At 46.2% G+C, this 22,705-nt stretch overlaps 1 protein-coding gene across 1 annotated transcript in view; it reads left to right on the plus strand.

Annotated features, from left to right (window-relative positions):
• Positions 1-22,705, plus strand: part of FBXW4 (F-box and WD repeat domain containing 4) — a 729,974-nt gene that overhangs the window by 160,461 nt on the left and 546,808 nt on the right. Inside the window, exons 3-4 of the mRNA XM_078643617.1 lie at positions 10,873-11,058; positions 12,468-12,600. Coding sequence (XP_078499743.1) covers positions 10,873-11,058; positions 12,468-12,600 — 319 coding nt within the window. The remainder of the gene's footprint in view (positions 1-10,872; positions 11,059-12,467; positions 12,601-22,705) is intronic.

Consider the following 22,705-nt stretch of genomic DNA (forward strand, 5'->3'; position numbering starts at 1 on the left):
TATCCTGATGCAGGGCCTCTCTTATATCAGTGATGGCCTGGAGTATACGGGCCAATTGCTGTTGCACCCCTGTATCACCTGGCTGTTGCTTCCCTCTAGACTTCCCCATAGCGCAATCGTGGGTCAGAGTTACCTCTTCAGGCCAGGGCACGTCCTACTTGCAGTGTTGATCTCTTCACATCCAGCCCCCACCGACGCCCTACCAGTGTCTAATATGGCGTTATGGGGCCCGCAGCAACTGATCTGCAGGTGTCCCCGGGTCTCCCACTCCACCAGAAAGTCAGTGGCAACCCCAGCTCAAAGGCTAATCCAAGCAAACAAGCAGACAGTGGTCCAGACCTAAATTCAGATGCCCCGGGGGCCACCGGTCCTCCCGCGGTCCTTCTAGGCAGTCCGAACCTTGTGCGCAATAAACCGGCGTGGGTTCATGCAGTCCTCAAGCAATTAATTGCAGCCGGTATCCCCCAAGGCCCCCAGAATGTCCCAAGCTGGGCATGCGACCCACAGGACAGTTCGAATACGTGCTCCCTTCAGCCCAGCGTCGGCTCCCCCGTCGCGGCCCACAGACACTCAAGGCCGCTCCCACATCTACGCACCTCAATTCGGCTGCGCGGGGCCGCGGTGACCTCTCCAGAGCGCTGTCCCACAGCGGGAAAACTCTCCGGGTCTCAAACGGGGGGCCCCGTATGTAGCAAGTCAGCCGGGCCAACCCAAACCAGGAAGCACCGCCGCCCGGTGGCGACGATCAGCTTTTCTCGGCCCAAGCACCGCCGCCCCTCTCTGTCGGTCTCGCCAGGTAGTACAGCGGTCACAGGCCACAGTTCGTCCCAATCCGCGCCGCTATCGCCAAAGTAGTAGCCTCAGTCACTCACTTCCCAGCCGTTGGTCTCCAGTGCTCTCTGTGTGTCACAAACCGGGTTCGTGGGCCAGGCCATGTTCGCTGTCCTCTCAGGTCGGCGCCATCTTGCCTTACTCAGCCTGTAATGTTTCAAGGCTGCCGTCATTGCCACACACCGCAATCAGCTAGGAAAGGGCCGCGATCGTCTCCTCGGGCCCCACGCTACTGAGGGAGGATTCTGGGACGACCTCCCGGGGACAGGGCAGTCGTTAACTCAGATAATTCAAGGGGCCGGCGCGGAGCTCGGAGCTCACACGTCGGCCTCCATCAGCCTGCAAGCCACACCCCCCTGAGTGGGTGATTTTCATGTGCCCCCTGACCCCCGGGTAATGAAAAAATTCCTAGCTAACGTAACAGAAAGTTTCAATTCTATTAAGGACTCAGAGGGGAGGATTATGCCTTTTTTCTCCACTTTATTCTCACAGCAGCGTAGAAACAAACCGACTACATTTCCCATGGAACATCGGGAAAAGGTAGTAAAGAAAACAACATGGCAACAACCAATCAGGAAGGAGCACCAATGTCCAATCAGGGGCTAGAGAGCCCAACAGTGTCCCCTTTTCCTCTTTCTGAGCGCGAAGACAGCCATCCTAGGCACATCCGGCATCTTGTTTCTGGGAATCAGAACCTGAAACAGGGAACACATTACCTAAAGAAGCTACTACTGAAACCTGCAAAGAAACATGTAGCAGTCACTTAAATACAGTAAAAACCATCACACTTATCTGGAAGACAAGTACTTACTGCAATACGGGGAGGGGGTCTCCTCCTGGAGCGTAGGGCACGATAATCCTCGCCTCCGAGTCCTTAATAGAATTGAAACTTTCCGTTATGTTAGCTAGGAAATTTTTCATTTAGTGTCAGGACTGGAGGCGAGGATTATGCTTGTTCAAAGCTTGCCCACAACCAGTTGAGCCATATTAAGCACTGGTTTAAAGTAAAACCTCTTAAAGGTAGAGTCCAAAGACCAATCGGCCGAGTTGAGGATATCCTCCAACCGGGCACCCAGGCCAAACACCTTCGAGGCCATGGCTCCCATGCGCTCCAAAGTGACGAAGGCTAATGTCGTCTCTTGGATCACCAAACGAACCCATCTAGCGATGGTGGGGGAAGAAACCGCCTTAAAGGGTTTCCGGAGCGCAATAAGGAGCAGATGCTCTCCTGGTGGACGGAACTCTTCCGTCATTTCCTCGTAGGCTTTGAGACACCTAACCACACACAGTTTCGGGGAATCAAGGAACTCCGGATAGGAGATAACCCTGGTATGGCATTTGGTACGATGAAGCAATGTGAAGGTTACTCCCTCAGGGGTGAACATCCTTCCAGAAATGTCCAGAGCCCAGGCATCCGAGACCCACCTGCAAGGCACGAGGCAGAGGAGCATGGCCAGCTTTTCCGAGAGTTCTTTCCTGGAAAGAAACCTGTTAGGTTGCCAAGACAGGAACAGGTTAAGAACCTGATTAACATCCCAAAGAGCGGAATATCACAGCTCCGGATGTAAGGAAAGGCGAATACCCCTCAGGAGTCTGCAAACCAAAGGATGCTCACCAACAGGGACTCCCTGGACCGGCACGTGGCCAGAAGAAATTGCTGACCTAAAAGTGTTAATGGAACGGTATGCTAGACCGTTGGAAGCGAGGTGTGCCAGAAAGTTCATGACGTGAACGACATCATCGACCAAGGGATCGAAACCCCGTCGCAAACACCAACTGGTCCATCTGCTCCACTCGGACTTGTACCTTTTGACCGTACTGTCCGCCCAAGCCTTGGAGATGAGGCTCTCGTGAAATTCCTTGGGCCTCCCATCTGCCCCTGAAACCCGCCACGCCATGAGAAATAGTGACCCCGTAATGACCAGTGGATGAGGCATCACGTCCGGGTTCGTGAGAAGATTCGGAAAGTGGGGGAGTAGGATTGGAAAGTCCCAAGAAAGTTCCAGAAGAACCGGAAACCAGACTTGTGACCTCCAGAGAGGGGTAATCAGTACCAGATCCGCAGTCTGCCTGCGGACTTGAGCTGAGGTGCATGTGATCATCGCGAAGGGTGGGAACGCATACCCTTGCTCCAGACTCCAGTCTTGAAGGAAGGCATCCGTGGCCACCGCCAAAGGATCCGGGCTCCAGCTGAAGAATCAGGGCATCTGATGAATCAGCCTGGACGCGAACAGATCCACTGAAAAGTGACCCCAGTGATTGTCCAGCATCTCAAAAACGGACTGGTCCAGTTTCCATAGGCTGGAGTCCTGGAAGTGGCAAGACTGGAAGTCCGCCTTCAGGTTGTCTCGGCCCGGGCAGGTACTCCGCGGTGACTGAAATCTGACTGTCCAGGCAATACTGTCAAAAACTCGCCGCTAGATCTGAGAGAGCCTTCGATCTGGTACCTCCCAGTTGATTGACATATCAGACTGCGGAGACATTGTCCATTTTCAGAACAGTGCAGGACTGTACTGAGTCTCTCATCCAGCAAGGCACTGCAAAGGAGCCCGCCAGAAGCTTCAGACAGTGGATATGTAACTTTTGTTCTTCGGGTGACCACAAGTCGCCTGTAGACAAATCGCCGCACCTGGCACCCCAGCCCTGTCTGCTGGCGTCTGATTCGATTACCAGATCGGGGCTGAGCTGAAAATCGCCCGGCCATGTGGTCCAGCCACCATTGGATTTCGGCTTTTCCTTCCGCCCACAAGGAGACCTTGTGGGAGTATGGGAACCCTTTCCGAAGGAAGACCGCTTTAAGGCGTTGAAGGGCTCTGTAATGTAGCGAGCCCGGAAAAATGGCCTGAATTTAAGCCAATAGAAGCCCCACTACCTGGGCCAGCTGACGAAGGAAACCTGTTGTTTAGACAGGACTCGATGTAGCTCGTGAAATTTGTTTGGCTATCTTCCTGGAGGGGAGACTGAGAGTAGAGTTTGTGGAGTCGATTACGAACCCCAAGAAGGTAAGAGACTGGGCAGGATGTAACCGAGATTTGCTCTCGTTGATCACGAAACCCAGATCCTGGAGGAGGGAGACACCTGAAGCTGAGAAGTCAGCTGACGAGGACAAGAAGCCACCAAAAGCAGGTCTTCTAGGTACACTATCATTCTGATCCCTTGAGCTCTCAAATACTTCACTACCGGTTTGATGACCTTGGTGAAACACCAGGGGGCCAAGAAAAGGCCAAAGGGGAGAGCTGTGAATTTGTAGATGAGGTGGTGCCACGCAAATTGAAGAAACCACCTGTGAGGCGGAAAAATCGGAATCGCCAAATAAGCGTCCTTCAGGTCCAAACGGACCATCCAGTCCTGAGGACAAAGAATGTCCCGAAGGAGATGTATTCCTTCCATTTAGAAATGGTGATAGACTAGCCATTCGTTGAACTTGCTCAGATTTATAACAGGTCTTTTGCCTCCGTCTGTTTTGTCCACCAAGAAAAGATTGCTTAAAAAGCCCCTGGGATGCAGAGAGGTAAGGGAGATGGCTCGCTTGCGGAGGAGGGAAGCTACTTCCTCGTCCACTAAGGCCGCATCTTGCGCGGAGAACTGGATGGGACAGGGTCTGGTTCTTTAAACTGGGAGTCCCATGAACTCTATGTGAAACCCATGTACTGTTTAAAGAACCCATGCTTCGTGCGTTAGAGACAACCAAGCCTGGCAACAACTTGCCAGTCGCCCCCCCTGTGTTTAACAGGGAAGAAGGGTGAACACTCACCGGAGTTAGAGGCGGAGGATCCTCCCTCGAATCCTTTTCCTTTCCCACGTCGTCCGCTGGTGGGATAAAAGTTCCCGAAACGGGACTGGTCCTGGTACTGACCGAAGCCTCTTTGGTTGCCCTGGGGGTGCTGGAGACCGTCAGAGCGGCCCCTGCCGGCCCCGTGAAAAACACGGGGAAAAACTTTCTTCATTGTGGTCTGAGCTCTGTCCAGCGATGTGAATGTATTAACAAATTTTCCGAGCTCTTTTACAATGGGCTCGCCAAACAAACCCCCTTGCGCGATGGCGCCGCCTCGGAATACGCCAGGTCTCCTAACTTTGGGTCTATCAGTATGAGGAGAGACTAGGCACTCGGTGGAGAGGGCACAGTTCGCTTTGCCCAAAACAATCACCACCCTCTGCGCCCAGTATGAAAGGGCCACCGGAGAGATAATTGAGCCAAACTCTTTGGCCTCCCCAGCCATATCTAATATTTTTGTAGCTGGGCTGAGGGCATACAGGAGCTTGTCCTGGCAAGCCCTTCAGGATCCATCAATCCCTTTCTTAGGGTCACAAATAAACTTTTGAAGGAAGGTGGACATGTGGGGGTCAATCTCTGGGGTCAGGACTACCTTCCCTTCCAAAGATGGGCTTGGGCACTCCGCCTGGAGGCAATTGCGGGCCTCCTTTTCCAACGGGCGGCGAATGTGTTCAGCCACATTTACAACTACCTTCTCCCCTGGGACCCACTCAGAGGACCATGGATGGACGATGTCATTGGGATCCAACATATCGGAAGTGATTTGTGAGGAAGCCGGAGGACGTGAAGGGAGCCAGGGCCTTGAAGGGTCGGGAGAATCGGGGTCACCAGCCGGGCCCGTGTCAGTAGACTGGAGGGCCTGGGTGGAAGGAGGGGGGATCCCTGTCGGTGGCACCTTTTGGCTATTTACAAACACCTGTCGCAGATGCTCAAAAGCGTCCAAATTGACCCCAGGCTCCCGAGGACGTATGGCCGGTGGGGAACCGGAGGGAGCGGTAGCCGGAGGACCAGACGTGGCAGGGCCAGCAGCAATCCGCTGCTCCAGGCGTGAAAACACATGATTAATTTGGCGAGAGAGGCTATCCTCCAAGGGGGTAATAGCTTGAGCCACCGCTTGGTAAATAGACGAGTCCACCACCTCATAAAAGGCATCACCCCAAGGCATGTCTGCGAGAGGGTCTTCCTCATCTCGAAATTCGTCATAGTACTTCATGGTACAAACACTGGGGGGTGGAACTTACAGGGCCAACCAAGGCGCAATATTGTCTTACAAGGCTGGGAGGCAGCCCGCACTTTGGGCGGTAAATCCGCAATTAAATGGGGTTCTTGCCCCGGGGACAAATGCTGGCCAAATCACAAGATCAATCCAGACTGCAAACCCAAAAGGGTAACAGTGGGCCAGGATATGTCTCCTCTGAAGGCCTTCACAGGCCAATACAGGACCTCTGAAGAGGCGTCACTGTTTAACCGTACCAATACTGACTCAGATTCCCTCAGTGCAACTAGCTTTAGGAACAGAGCGTGGAAATATGCAAATCAGCGTTGCGGTAATCGGAGCACCACCGCCTACAGACCCCTCCAACGGGCGTTCACCTCGGGCCAGAGCTCCGTTTCTAAAGCTCGTGTGCGGTGTTTGAACTCCTTAGGAGAATAAACACTGCGTCGTGCCGAAGCCGTCCTCCCGCCCCACCTGCCGGCGGGTGGTCCACAGAGCGAGCCAGCAAACGCCGCGTAGGTACGGAAAACCCTGTATCTGCGGCGTCACAGAAGAGAAGCGGCGAAAGCGCTCAATAAGCAAGAAATGCACAGCAAACTCGAGCCGCAAGTTAACAAAGCCGCAATTTAGCACTAACGACCGACAATAGACAGCGGGCGAAGCCCAACCAACACGCCTGAAAGGCAAGCACCACAGGCAACAATAACGCTAAATGTGTGGAACAATTAACATAACGTTAATATAGCGGCGTCCGAGAGCATGAAATCACTAAACAATCACAGTACTGCACAGAAAAACTGAGGAGCACTTATCTCTAGCTGGGGAGCAGCGAAGAAAGAGGAAAATGGGACACTGACAGAGGACTGTGTTGGGCTCTCTAGCCCCTGATTGGACATTGGTGCTCCTTCCTGATTGGTTGTTGCCATGTTCTTTTCTTTACTACCTTTTCCCGAAGTTCCATGGGAAACGTAGTCTATTTGTTTCTACGCTGCTGTGAGAATAAAGCGGAGAAAGAAGGCATATTCCTCTCCTCCAGTCCTGACATAGAATCTCGTTTCTCTCCCTCCTCCCTGAATTACCCACACAGCCTGAACTTCCTTCGCTCCCGTCTGGCCTTCCATACCACATCTTCCATCCACACCAGTCTGGGGCTGTTGGTAAGTGTAGGTTCTAAAACTTCTTTTCAATAATTAGATTTGAACCATAAAGGGAAATACTGCTGCAGAATGGCCTGATTTCTTTTTTGCGATGTTAGGGTGACAATTCTTTTAGTATGCAATACTTTGCCTTTGTTTATACCTTATTGTCCTATTTCACAGTGCACTGACTCTTAATTTTGTTCACTTTCATGTCTACACTGAGGTGCTTGGGCATGCGGTCAATTGGTTTTTAGGTCTCGCCTACGCAGCGCGCATGCGTTGCATAGGATGAGACCTCCTGGAATCGATTAGCATTTTAGGCCAAAAATGTGCACGCATTGCATTGCTTTCAATGGCAACGCGTGCATGTTTGGCGATTACCTTGGGGAGCGAGCTTTGGCGACATCTGTTTGTAATTAACTTGCAAACAGATGGTGCCCCTGCTTGCTCCCGCAAGGGAAACGGTGTGTGTGCTCTAGGCTGCACTCCCCCCACCCCTCCCACTTGTTTACCGAGCGTCATGACGTGCCTTGCTTACATTCAGTGGGCACACCCACTTCCACTTTCGGAACTCATCCGATTTTAAACGCAACCAGGCTCTTCACATTCTGAAACGATCTTAAATGGCCAGTAACTTTCACATAACTTCCTGGAGGAAGAAAAAAATTCTCATTGCTGGACTCGTCAGTATCCACCCACTGCCTCACGTCCATCGGAGCTGCCGTCATGTCACCGACTTTGTACATGATGGTAGTCAGTGCCTTTTCAGCATTTCGGATTACTCCTACAACAGTCACCTGCGAAAGTTCCACTTCTACGATATGAAAAACCTCAGCAATCACAGAGGTGGAGAGTAACTGGGAGACTGGACATGGGACAATCTGCTGAGACCGTGAACGCGATTTCTTCTCGCCTTGGGTAGCTGCAGGTGATCCAAACCCACGCATTCAGCAGAAAGAGGCCAAGAAGCGGCAGAGCCTCACGTCACAGGAAGGGACTTACCGCGAAAGGGGAACCCAATGAAGAGATACACTGGGGATATACTGGCGCCGAGCTACCGCCAGAGTCTGCGAGATTGGCAGACGGGGACTGGTACCTCCTTGAACACTCTGTGAGCACGCACATGCAAACTCTGGTGGACATGGACTACGAGTGTGGATCCACTGTGCCCCTGACTGCCACCACACCTCTGGTGCAAGTGTGAGGGAGCAGGAGAGTTGTGGACCTCCGATTGCTGTCACATCCTTGATGCTGGTGTAATAGAACAGGACAAGCACTTGCCCTGACCTCAGCCACACTTGTGGTGAGGGAGAAGAACGCATGTATCCATTGCCGATGGTGCGCTGCCCTCCTGTTGTTGGGGTGAGTGTCGAAATAGAAAAGATGCATGCCCCTGGCTGGCACCACAGCTGTAATGTGAGGAAGTTTCAGCCACTCTACAGTGACCAGACACAACCACAGAGCTCACAGTAAGCATTGGCAGTCTCACTAGTGGCTCTAGGCTGCTGTAATATTTTGGGAGTACATGCCAGCCTTTACCACTAACGAAGAGGAGGAACCACCTTACCACTGCTAGTGCGTGTAGTGCTGCCTGTTTGACTACCTATGTTTTACAAGGATTTAGCAGCTTGGATAACGGCAGCGATTGAGTGCCCCTTACCATCAAGGAAAAACGAGGCCACTGTTAGTGAGCGATGATTAGTTGGCGTGATGGGGCTAAGCAAGAGCGACTGTTTTCGCCCAGCATCATGTGAACCCCCCCCCCCCCCCCCCACACACACAAACCATCTGAACGGCTGTACCGAGTCCAGTAGCAGTGCCAAAAACATCAGGTGAGCACTTCCTATTAAAACCCTATTCTGTAAAATTGACTTTTTTTTGTTGTAAAAAATAAAATGTGTCGGGGCTCTCGTCAGGAGGCCACAGCAGCTTGCACCACCCATTGCCCTTTCTATGCTGCCAGTGATAGTAGTAACGCAACTACTGACCATCACACTCCTACAAGGGTGACAATTGTGGGGCAGAACTATTTGTGTGTCAAAGAGTTGCTGTAATCATCATTGCCTGATGACATACTCGCTTATGCGGGGAAGCGAGCACTCCACCGCGGTATGCCTGGCTCTTTTCTCCATCGTACCCTTTTAAGCTAATCTCTTTTGGTCGATTGCTTTTTATCACCACGGAGCGCATTGAAGTGACCTTCCGGTGGCCTTTAACGCTTTACAAATAAGCAAGTCTTTATACTTGTGGAACGAAAAACGCACATCTTTTTAATTATTTTTTTTCAAAATGTAGTCTGTAGGTTTCTCATTTCCTTCACTTCTGACTGTACCCACTCAGTGGCTCGTCGCCCCTCTTAAATTGTAGTTCAAACTGTGTTATTAATGTTGTCGCTTGCAAAAGTGGTTTTCCAGCGCCATATGCCTTTATTGTGAGTAGAACTACAAAAAAAGGTTTGGGATGCAGTTGACAAAACAAGCATTGGCATAGCCAATAGATTTCGCCTTTGGTACCTTATAAGTGTTTAGCCACTTGTGCTGGATAACTAAACACTTATAAGGTCCCAAAGGCGAGACCTATTGGCTATGCCAATGCTTGTTATTTTTGTTTTCATTTGGTGTTAGTGGTGGAGCAGAGACGTGCGCTGTGGACTCCCTGCTCAGTTTAGCAGTTTAGGAGCTTTTGTACTGAGAGACATTACACTTGACTGTCACCCACCCTGCCACACGTCTACTAAACGAATTAGCTGCATTGGATCAACAACCGGGTGTGGCAATACTGCGTTGTATTTTTATTTAATGGTCGAGAAGATAGTGATAACTTTGTTCTGTACCACTTCAAGGTTTGCACATGTTTTATTTCATTTAGAAGGGCTTGATTTAACAAAGGTCCCCAAATTATTTGTTTGTTAAAAGGGCGCTTTGGGGAGTTTCTCTTAAATATAAGAAGGTTGAGCATTACAGCGCAGGTACCTCATGGTTCCATAGTTGATTTCTGCGCACGTGCAACTACACTGTAAAATGAACTAGCCTACACGATGTGTAAATTAAGTGGTGGGTACTGTTGCTTGCGCAGATATTGTTAGATGCTACAGTGCTACATTCGTCCGGAAAGGACTGAATATGTAATTACCGACCAAGATGTTTTAATGTGCAATCTTGAGCCTTCAAATTAAGCAGAACTAAAATTTCAGAGTTAGGATGATTCAGAGCTGCCAAGTGTACACCAGGGGACACCCTTTTAAGCGATGACAAGCCTTCTGACCGTTTGAAACTGTCCTGTGGTTGTGGGGCGGATAGAACATACGTCCAAAGTCCCTGTAATTCACGCCATTGTGCAATAAAAAGCTTTGAAAATATCGATCAAGCCAAGTTATTTAAGTGAACCATCACCACAGAAAAGGCCTTCTTTTTGAAAGCGACAGGGCACCAAGAAACTAGTCAATCGGTATATTTATGAAATGTTTACTTTTTTGTGTATTGAACTTTTCAAGTATATTGAATAACTGACTTGATAAATGTTACAACAAATTTACAGCCCTTTTATACTTGTGTATCTTGTTCTCTAGTGGCCTTACCCTGCTGAGCTAATCTGTCTTGTCTGCTGCTGGCCTCTTGCTTTGATTGACATTTGCTCAGCCCCCTACCTTCTTGTAGACAAAACACAGTTGTGGTATACAGGACAGAAGATGGATGTGTCACTTTTCATTCAACATTGGTGAACATGTGATATGCACATAAATGGCAGAGCACACCAAATGTTAAACTTAGTTCAACAAATGAGGATTTTTGTGATGGGATTTATTTAAATAGGGCATTTTATTAAGGGAGAAGCTCTGTGGTCGTATTGTTGGTGGTGTCAATTTGTCATTTTTTAAAGCGGTTTGTATATTTTCTTTCATCTTATCTTAGTTTGATGCCCTGGATCCAGCTAGATGATGACGTACTATACCTTTCTCAGGCCGAAGATATCCGGTCTTACCAGCTACGTGCTGATAGTAATGGCTTTCACCGCCGGCCCTTATCGGTGTTTTCAGGTCATAGAGAAGACGTGTGCCGCTTTGTTATTGCCAACTCTCATATCATCAGTGGAGGAGGGTAAGCATAGCATTGTAACTTTGACAACTGCTTAAGCATGTATTCAACACACCTGTGCACTTTCCATTGAAAAGGAAGGATTTTTTGATTTGTCTGTAACATTGGACCCCATAGATGGATTTGCACCAAAATTGGCAAAGAAGGCAACTGTGATGCTTTCCACCTTATGAAGGGAAATGCACAAGCCCATGAAAATAAGACACAGCCTGAATGTATGGAACCCACCATTGTGGTTTTACGTCTGCCAACTGATGTGAGCCTCCATGCAAAAAAAAAAGTTTCTTATTAATAATGTATTATATGATGGATTCTATGCGAGGAAGGTGAAAACACCATAAACATTCAGAAACTATTGCACCATGACCGTTCCTTCTTCTCAGTATCTTAAGCAATACAATAAATGGGTTATGTACTTCTCTTTATCTAATCTAGACCCCAGGACATCTCCCCGGGTTAACATAGCAACAGTTCTTAAAGTTCACCTGTGGGAATGTTTTCCCTGAGTTCAAGACTTCTTTTCATTCACAAGTGCGGTAACAGTTTAACTTTGCTTTTGAAGGGGATTAGTGTCTCATCTTCAAGGCTGCCATCAGGAAACGGGAGATGTCAGACATGAGGACTATCATTCCAGATGCAAGTCCCTTAAAGCCTAGGTTTTTTAGCACCATGCCTTCTTATTTGTCCTCAGTCTGTAGTTTGAGCCTCATCATCTGAACTGACATCATCTTGTCAGGAAGTTTGACTTAAAGGAGCTCAACAATGTTTTATCTGTATTTTCTCTTCTATCAGCTAAACAGCACCATGTTCTTGGATCCATACTCCCAACTCAATCCTGGAAAGCTGGATAGTGGCTAATATCATGTTCTTAGTTCTAGATTGGAAAGCAATGAGTGAGTATGCTGTGCAACTAGGTAGTTAATATAAGCACATCTGTGACTACGTTTTCATTGAGAGGGGATGGAGGGAATATAGGGGTGTCAGACTTAGTTTTAACCCACCTGTCAGAAATGGACACGGAACTGCACATCAGCAGCGTACTATGTGTCCATGTATGAGAAAAATACCTTGTACCAATGTATGAGGATAGTGCCTACTTTCCCACCCTCCTCCTGTAGCACATGAAGTTCATTGAAAAATGGGTGGTACTGCAGATATCCTGGAATAGTGTAGTAGTCATCATCTGATGCATTGTTGTGCCCATTTTGTACTGCCGTACCTGTGTCCCAATATTCATACTGTAAGAAGGTATTGCCGCAGTTTTGTTTGTGCATATATTGACCTGCTGCTCTGGCCAATTTTCAGTGTCACGTTAACACATGCAACTTCCCACAGCCATGATATAATTCTTATTTTATGCAGTAGTTGTTGGTGCATTGGTTGCTGATACTTGACTCTGGTGTCTTCAACAGAGATGGAAAGATTGCCCTTCATAAGATCCACAGCACCATCAGTTTACAGTTCACAGCGCATGATCAGGATGTGAATTGCATTGACTGCCAGGGAGGCGTCATTGTGAGCGGCTCCAGGGACCGTACAACTAAGGTGAATTTGTGCTGTTGTTTCATTGAGTCTTGGAGGGGACTATTGTGTTAAAAGTAAATGTATATTTACTCTATTAGTTTTGTTACTTCCAACAGCAGTCTCAATTTAGCAAAGTTGCTTTACTTCCAAATCACTAATTTGATAACACTATGTGAAGCTGGTTCTGATGACTAATAGTGAATGCCTAAAGCAAAGGATAATCATAAGAGAAATACACTGTCCTGTTGTTTAATATTGCGCTTAAATACTAAACAATTCTGAAATTATTAGAAATAATTCCACATTATCGGTGTGTGTGGTAAATACAGGTTGATATAAAAGAGGAGAGATACAAACCAGATAAGCTCTTTGCTTTGTCACCCACATTTTATAATCTTCCTTGAAAGCAAAGGGAAGCCAACACCTTACACTAAAAACAATCCTTGACAGACCTAGTTTTAAGTTTAAGGTTATTTTTTTTGAGAGTTCAGGGAGATGAAGGTGTGTTGAGAGAAAGATGGAGTATTACTAACTAGTTGAACCGCCTCTTGACGATGATCTCTTCTCAACACATACTGAAACTCTTCTACCTCTGATTATAGATATGGTTTTAGGAATTGAATCAGAATTATATAATTTCCCCAAAAATGTAATTCCTGTGCTAAGTTTTCGAATGTGATGGGTGTCATTTCCTTCTGTTGAGCATCATGGTGTGTTTCTTGGAATCAAAGGTTGGATGATCTCAGAGCTTGCACTGGTGGGTAGATTGACATTTAGTCAATAGGAGGCAGACGTAGTATTCCTCTGGATACATTTATGGGCCAGGCATAAGATCTGACATTTTATTTAGCTTGTGACTAAAAGTCAGTGTAACACTTGACTGTGGGTCGAGACATGGTCTCCCTTTCTGAGATCACTAATCTTTGGCCTTGAAAATGTGTGCATATGATATATTGACCAGAACACAGAATGTGTGGTTATCTAATACAAGTCTGTGTATGTGTTAATTACTTAATGTATGGTTGTGTAATGTTTTCATGATGATTAAAGTGTAAGTAATTGGGATGTACTTCTAACTAATGTAATATTGATGGCAATGACGCACTGATTGCTAATGTCTGTCTTTAATAAGAGTGCAAAATATGTACACCTGTGCCAACATTGACTGGGGCACAGCATATATTCTTGTATGTGTTTGTCCACCATCCAATGATGAAGGCACTTTGTGTGTGTCTTCACTAACCGTGAATAAATGTGTGTGACTGTCTTACTGTCTGTACAGATGAGCATATATGTGTTCATTGGCCTGCATTGCTAATATGGTTGTACACATCTCCAATGTTACATTTATGGTAAAAATTTGAATCCGTGTGCCCCAGACAAGTTGGCGAAGTCATTTGTGTGGAAACAACTGGATAACAGGAGGGGTGAATAGGAGCAGACTTCAAAATAAAAGGTTTGTGCTAGAGTGGGTGCTACAGGTGTGTGTTGTAGTAGCTCTTCTCTTTATAATCTGCATTTATTTATCTTGATGGTGCTGTTAGGGCTGTTTTCTCAAACCTTCCTACGATGGCACGGAATTTACTTGTTTTTTATGCTACACAGATAATGTCTTGATTTGTAAAACAATAAAATGGAGCCTTCAGCCCAGCCTAAAAAAAAATCACTGTGCCATGCATAATTTATCTTAAGGTTAACTTTGAGAAAATAAATGTGCTTACATTTGTAAAACTATAACGATATATTAATGGCATTTAGGGGTGCACCGATTGAAGATTGTCCCAAGTTATCAGTACATGATGATTTTTGACACTAGTCCTTTCCTGCGACTCCTAAAAGAGTACAAGTCAAGTCCGTTAATTCGAGTGGCATTATGCATTTTTTATGGGTATGTCAGTCTTTTGATCCAAGGCGTAAGAAGTCTCCTTGGCTAAGTTGCACCAATTTATATCCTGTGGACCACCAATCATGTTCTGTCTACTAAGCTTAATTTTATGTCTATAGGCAGGTGTCTTGAAATCAACTTTAGGACTGAGTCATTTGACCCTATTCTGCCTTTTGTGGGTGAAAGTGAATTGTAAATCTGTGTAGGCAGCTTATTTGACTGTTATGCTGAAATTTGAGTGAGGCTTTTAAAGAGCATCCTGTAAATTACAAATCTAAGTTTAGTTACACAAGTAGGATTATAACTTGAATGAACTGGATTGACATTTGTAGAGAGTCCTTCCACTCTGGTGGAAATCTCGTCATGAGCACCTGAGAGGTATATGCCATGATGAGCTGAGCTCGTCATGAGCATGGAAGGGGTTAAGTACTTAGTTACAGTCCAGTTTGTATACTGGGGTACCCTTGTCAGTTCCTAGGTTAGACTGAACCTTGTATTATGCCATCCATGAGAGGCCATGCAAAATGGAACTACAGGCCTGCCATTGCAGCTTGTGTAAGTTGGTGCATGCACCACTAAGCTATAGGTTTACTGTATCTAAGGGTCACTGCACTTAAAACCTATAAGTCACCCCTATAGCACACCTTAAAAATCCTGAGGGCAGGGTGCTTAGTTCTAAGTGAGAGGGTGCCACTGCATGAGAGGAACGCCCCTGGAGCCTACGGAGTCCATTCTCCCGGGTTGTCGGTGAAGCAGCCATATACGACATATAGAGGGACATTACGTGACTGCATGATGCCCAACTCTAAAATGGCTGAAACAAAACCTATCGTGTTTGGTGTTAAACATGTTGGAATCATACTTCTACACCGGTAACCGGTGTGGGAGGTATGATTCCACCCCTCAGAAGCAAGCTTCCTGGTACCACCCTTCTAACTCCGGACAGCACAAAATGGTTGCTGCCGACCAGAGACACATTTCTGCCCTCCTGCTGCTGAGCCAAGCTTGAGCAGGGGAATGCAGAACAATATGCATCCTGTCACAGGGAGGTGTAAACCACCTCCCAGGCAGGATTTAGTGTATTAGGGCTGGGTGGGTGTGCTTGCCAGCGACTGAAAGCCTGCATGAGGGGTACATTTGGTGTCCCTGTGCATAGTCCAGTTCAAACCAGTCCTGGGAGCTGTTTGCTCCCGCTCTGGTGTGAAACTGGACAAAGGACCTGGGAGTAACCTCCAACCTGTCCAGACCCTCCCCTGGGAGGGTCCCCTGAATCTTTCCAACCCCCTTCTGTGGGTACTTACGGGATTACCTGGCTGTAGGACCTTAGATTCGTCATGTGGAGCATCATCAAAGACAACTGAAGATAATCTCCCTTGGAGTAAAGGAGTCACTCCCCTGCATTCGCAGGCACCGCAACATTGCTGACCGGTCTGCTGATCCCAAGCTCCTACGGACTCCGAAAGGCTCAGCAACACAGGAGGTGGGTTTCTACGTCCCTCGAGGTCTGAGCTGCCTTCTCACCAAGTTTGCGGTCAGAATCCCTTGTGGGGGCTGCAATACCCGAACCCCTGTGGTCCGTGTACTTTTGCAAGTGCATGCGCTTGTTGTCAATTCCTGAACAAGTACATTGAACTCCGAGTAGCCCCAACCTCTGGCGACTTCCTACACAAAGGTCTTCATCCACCTTGCACCGAGTGCTCCATGGTTTGCTGTTTTGTGAAGCTGCTCAAGGTCCTCTTGCGACTCCTGTGCTTCCGGCCTGTGGGTCCATTTGAGGGTCAACTTTGCTTTTCATGCTCTCCCCTGGTTGCTTCAGACTTGTCCTAACACCCCTGTATGTGGTGAGTCTCCTGAATCTTGCTGGTCCGAACCGTACACTTCCTTGACCTACTGCTTAGGTTGCCGTTGCCAAGGCTTATTGGTGCTCCCGCCGGACACTGACATCCTTCGTGGGACAGCTCACAACGGGCTCCTGGTCGTTAACAACGTCGCCTGGTCCCCGCAGCTGTAGGGTCAAGGTCTCAGTCAGCTATCCTGAAGCACCCAACATCGTTAGGCATTCATCTACCGAGGACCTGGTCACGCACAAGTGACCCAGACTCTGTCTCCTCTGCTTTCAGGTACTCTTCGACAAGAATCCACGTTTGGATTCAAACTGAGATTCTTCTCCCTTCCGGCAGTGCCTCTTCTTCGAAGCCCTTACATTGGGTTCGACTGCCGTTTCCGACACAACTTCACACCTATGCACCTGGCTTCCCTGCGTTAGGTGACGTGGTTAATTCGGTATCGACGGGGGTGGCTCTCCAACCTTCTGTCTTCCACAGGGTTTCTTCATAGTCCACTGGGAAGGGTCCCTAATCTTTAAAACTCCAACCGCTACTCTCACTTAGAGTTGTATGGAGCACGCAGTCGTGTTCCCACACGGTACCCGTCCTCCGTGTGGTCCCTAGGTACTCACCTTGGGTGGTTCCTTGAGGTCCCAGCGATTCTACGTCCTCTCGACATCGTCCTGACTCGAGTCGTGGTTCTTATACCACTTTCTTAGTATATGGTTTGGTCCCCCCCTCCCTCGGGCCCACTGTGTATTTGTGCTAATTACTGTCATTTCTTAGCTGAAGTATTGTGTGCTTTGTGTCTTTCTCCCTGTAGGAGATACTGTAACATACTAGATAGTGATTCTAATAAATACATATTTTTTAGAAACCTATGTGTGGTTCTCTTTTCATTTAATCTATACAATGAGATTGCATTCTGGTAAAACAAGCTGCTTTACACTCCTTCAAGACTTAGACTGAAGGCTGCTCTCCACAGCTACCACTTGGATAGCTTTCTAAGGTTGTCTGACACCTCTTAAATCACCATAAGGGTTGTCTGGACTGGTGCAGGGTGTCCACTTTAATTAGTGGATATACCAGGCCAACCTATCACAATTTTTTTATTTTTTTTATTTTCTTATTGTGCATTTGCTGCAATTTCGAATTATTATTATACGCTCCGCTGAGTCCTAATAGCAGTAGGAAGTATTTGATATTCCAACTAAGACGTTTTGCCATCTTTATCAGTAGCGAATGATACTGCATGACCTAGGAACAACTTGGGCACTATTATTCATCTTTTATTTTGCCAACAGGAAATGACATGTTAATAAATAATATTTAACATGCAGGAGTGATGGATTAAGAGGTTTAGGAGACTATCATATTGCAAGATCTTCTAATACAAAAGAAATTAATGTGATTTTATGTCTGTTTTAATGAACTGGGAAAGTTTATTGAACAAGTCGGCGTTGAATGAAAATGATTGTGCCTGATGTCATTTAGTATTTCCATTTGAAAATATAAAAGCATCTGTTAGATGTTTTAGGTTAACATTCTGATACTGTATAAAGAATTTTGTTTTTATAAATATTTAAAAATCATATTTTTGGGGAAATCAAATTTGGTTGAGTTTGGTAAACATCTGCCTGTTTTCGCCTACTGTATAGGCATTTCTTTTTAACTCCATTTTTGTGCATTTTGTATAAACCGTTGCTTCTTAATTCACTAATCAAAAAGAAAGTACACTGAAAATGTCCAGTATCGCACTTCAACAAATGTAACTTGCACCAAAAACCCACTGTGGTCTCTCCTGAGTTTATTATCTCGAATTGCGTGTTTGTGGGTTGCTGAGATTCTAATTTCTACAGTTATGATTTGTTCCATTGATCTGTAAGTTGCTCTGTAATGGCAGGATTCAGTTGATATTTTGTTTGGCCTTTTATGTGAGAAGGATGTGGTTGTCTATCCATGTGACTGGTGAAATTTGTTGAGTACAAATTAGTTCTATGTTGGAGAAGATGACATACAGTGTAAGACCTGTTATGTGGGTATGTCTGATGTTGATCTGTTGTTCGTGTTGTGTGTTTAATCCTGAACAAATTACTCTGGGCTGATGCATACATATTTTCTTTCATGAACCAAATGTTTAGGTCACAGAGTATTCATATGTTGAAGAGTTTGGTAGACAAATATGAAAGGGCATCAAAAAAGCATCTGTAAAGCCTTCATCGTTAGATGGGAATCCGTAGAGTAAATAAAGCTGTAGGTCTAGTAAGAAGGGATTCCCCTCTATGTATCATCAATTCTTCCATCTTGGTGTCTATTCTTGTATCCTTTAAAAACGGTACTGAGCCCACTTCCCTTTCTTTTCTTGTTGGTTGTGTTTAATGGGTTAATATCCATGTGGGATAGCTTCATGAAGTATTGAAGCAATATCTTTTCCAAACCAGGTTTCTGTGATAAATAGAATGCCTTGTTCAAACAGTCTCTAAGAGTAGATCAAAAATTGTACATTTGTTTTTGCTCATTGAAGAGGCATGCATTAGCACACAGTTTAGGTGGAGTTACTTTCGTTTAGTGACTGAGAGTTTTCTATCGTTGTTGCTGTAAAGGTCATCCATGTAGCTGTTTATGGATACTATTCTTAAATATAATGTGTACCTCATGTGTCTGAGAAGGTGCAGGCATGGTTTTAGAGTTGTGGCTTTCCTCTTAATCTCGGACTCGCTGAAAAAGACGTAATAGAGTTTTTGTGGGCTTTTTGAGTGTGTATTTGAGTAAGATTGTTTAGGTGTTGTGCTAAAATTGAGTTGAGAGTCGTTGTGTTGTAGGGCAGGAGATGTAAAGTTTCTGTGCAGGGTCAGGTTTGTTTTTCTTTTGCATTCGTTAAGTGGATGGGGTGTGAATAAGAGGTGGTGGAGGCACTTACGTGTCTAGTTTAGTGCTCTAAATTTTGCTGTAGATGGGTGTGAATGTTTGGGTTTGGTGTGTTAATAAGTTACGCTGTTGGATGAGGAACAAGACTGTGTGAAGTGTGGATGGGTTGGTTTGTGATCTGTTGTGTTCTGAGTGATTAAAGTATCAAATGAGGAAGAGGATTATGAACAACTGGTTATGTGCAGAATATTGGGTTAGTGAGACCTGTTTCAGGAGGGAAAGCTTATGAAGAGGTGAGTATTAGAGTGAAGGGTTGTTTTAGGGAATGTGGATGGTAACTGGTCGGAGAAATTGGCAGAGTTCAGAAGGAAGTTTTGTGTTGCAGCACATGAGGATAGATAAGGTTGTGAGGAAGAGTGATATTTTAGAGACTGGATTAGCATGCTGTGGGGTGGGAGAAGAAATAAGAGATGATGTAAGTAAGGATAGGTGGTGGGAGTAGTGTGGTGTAGAATTGGAAGGGCGGATGGTAGTATTGTAGTAGTTAGTTGTAAGTGCTGAGAAAGGAAGTGGTGTGGCCCGTATAGATCAGTTAGTTGCAATAGAGGGGGAGAAGAGTGAGTATGGATGTATGGTGGTGGATGAAAGAGTAGGGAAAATGATAGAGAGATAGGAATGGTGTGAGTATGAATACATGTTTGTTTCAAATTGGGATGAATAAAAATCTAGAATGACATGATTTAGTTTATTGAAGGCGTTTACTGGTTATGTGACTGGAAAAGAGTATTTTAATTTACCCCCTAGCAGGCTGAAACAGTCAGCACCCTTGGACTGTTATCCTTTAGCAGACTCTCCTAAAATTCCCCTTTAAGTAGCAGGCAAACCCCTACTGGTCATGCGGCCAGGACTAATGGGAGCCCTAAGCTCTAGGACAAATGAAAACCCTAACCACTGAGATGACTAGCCCTAATACTCTTGTATCTTGTGGCCAATGGAAACCCAACCATGGGGTTCATGTGACCTTACCTTAAGGCCTGCTTCAGTGAGAGGGGAGAAGAAGCCCTGGTCAGGTGACTGTGGACTGACCCCAGTCACTTAGCCTATGATGTTGTTAAAAGGGGAGAAGCTCCTGAGGGGTTGCCCTGTTTCTTTGGCACAGGCAGCCCCTATACATTTTCAGCTGCTAGGTGGTTGGTCCTTCAGGTGGATCAAACTACAAACTTTAGGCGCTGTGACACATTTTAAAATCCTTCTAAACAACAAAACCACTTGCTTTGTGAAGTCAACCCAATTGAGCACATGCAAACAAATAATAGAGACTATACGCTCCTTTAACATTTTGGGAAGGTTTTTTTTTTTTTAACAGAGAACCCCAACAGATATCTGAACAAACAAGCACACAAGGAGTGGACTTGTACTCACCCCTTTTCCAGTATGTTTTCTTCCTAAGCAGGCCTATGCTCATCAGGCAAGTGGGCACCAGTTAAGGAGCATGAACTCACCCCATAAGGTGGATTACTTTAGTAAACATAAGGATTGTGAGGATCTTTACGAACAATGGTTAAAAAAGGATGAACACCTTGCCCTTACCTGTACTGTTATATACCAGTGTTCTTATATTGACCTCCGCCATACCTTCTCAGCCTGTCCTGTGACAGTCCATGGATTAATGCCTAGTGATTCTCCTATGTTAAAATTTAGACTGATCAATTGATAGATGACTTGAATAAGGATCCAGGTCCTTAGAAATGTTTGATTCTGTGAGCAAGGAATTATTTGCGTGTTGTCCTTTCTGATGCCCGTTAATTATTTGAAGGGTGGGAACCACCTTCCCACCCTTCAAACCTTTGGGACCTTTGTTGAACGTAGGCCTCAGGAATACTTAATTACTGATATTTTTCATTGTGCCTTTCACAAGAACCTGATTCGATCAGTCTTATTAAGGCATCGGCTGATATTAACAACTAGCTCCTTCTATAAAACCGGATGCTTACTCCGACGCGCAGTGGACACGCGCAGCGGGCGCGCCACAGGCGAGCCCGTCGGCGCCCTTCCGTCACTGCTGATTTACGAATAGAGAAAGGACATTGCAAAAATCCATATTCAATATCTATATAGCTCCCTTGGCCAATTTCACGTCTTTTGGAGATATAATTCAGTCTGCTTCAGCAGCCTCTGGGATGCATCCTCCCATGTTGTAACGTCTAATGGGGAGGAGTTACGTTAATTACGAGCTATTCAATCCAAAACTAGGGACATGGAAAGGGAGCTGAATTTATTGTGAAGGTTGCCTACTTTCAGCTTCATTAAAAGAGAAACCTATTAAAACTCTGACACTTGTTTTAAGACTTCATATAGAATGCTTTACATATGAACCAAAGTTGGCACGAGCGTTGCACTGTCAGATAAGCATTACTTGATTCCACAGGTGTGTGATCCATTTGTAACATTCCCTTGACCCTGAATTATTTGAAAAGTTGCTACAATCCAGACTCATGGGGTTTTGTAACCTGAGCAAAATAACGATGGACTTTGAAGCAGCCCCTAGTGTTTAGCAGTGGCTGAGATTCATTAATTTAATCATTTCATCCCTACACTCGAGCATGGATGCTTTACTTGCGTCCTTCCACTGCACATTCTTTCAGGCGCAACTGTTTTGGTTTTGTCTAAGCACTATGTGAGTGTGTGTTTTTCAGCTGTCTCCTTCGTGTTCTTCCTCAGTCCCTCGGTTCTCCGTCTGCTTTCCCCCGGCCCACCTCGTACACCCTCCGCTGTCCACGTGTTCCCCACCCGCGTCCTTGCTACCCTCCCTCCGTGTTCCATCTCCTCCTCCGTGTTCTCTTCCTGCCTCTATGTTGCCTCAGGGGAGCAGGGTGACCAGCTCTGGCTGCGTCGTTGCGTTTTTATTGTTTATTTATTCATCCCCCACCCATGTTCTTGTTTCTCATTCTCCATCCCGTCATTTTGGCCTCCTTCCCTTCTTCGTGTTGACTTTGGGCTACAGTAAAAAAAATGACACAGATAGTGCTGGCCATGTCAAAGTGTTATTTTATTACTTAAGCTATGCTGCACAGCAATTTCACTGCTGTACAACTGTGCTGCAACATTGCCAAGCCAATAGCTCTGATAGGCGATACCTCTTATCTGTACCAATGCTTGTTTGAATCATGGCATGATACTGCTATCCTGGATGCCATACAGAAGTATGAAGACATACTCAGAAAATGTCTTTGTAGGTGAATAGGCACAATATACGGCTCAGTACCAGCAGGCACTTGTAAGCCTGCCATCCCTCCCAACATATGACATTAGATAACCATTACAGCCATCTCTGAAGTCCTGCTACTGGAACGTACACTGTCTATCTGCACAAGATGTTATATCGAGGCACTCAGTAATTGCAGAAGCCAACTGCAGACAAGAAGACTGATGAGCTGCTAAAGCGGGGTTTGTTTGATGCTGTACTGAATTTCAAGCATTGGCGGAATTCTGGATAGCCACAGCCAGGCGAACGCACCAGTGTCTTTCCATAGACTTCTTTGTATTT

This window comes from Lissotriton helveticus, chromosome 5_1 (genome assembly GCF_964261635.1).
Source record: "Lissotriton helveticus chromosome 5_1, aLisHel1.1, whole genome shotgun sequence".
Classification (NCBI taxonomy): domain Eukaryota; kingdom Metazoa; phylum Chordata; class Amphibia; order Caudata; family Salamandridae; genus Lissotriton; species Lissotriton helveticus.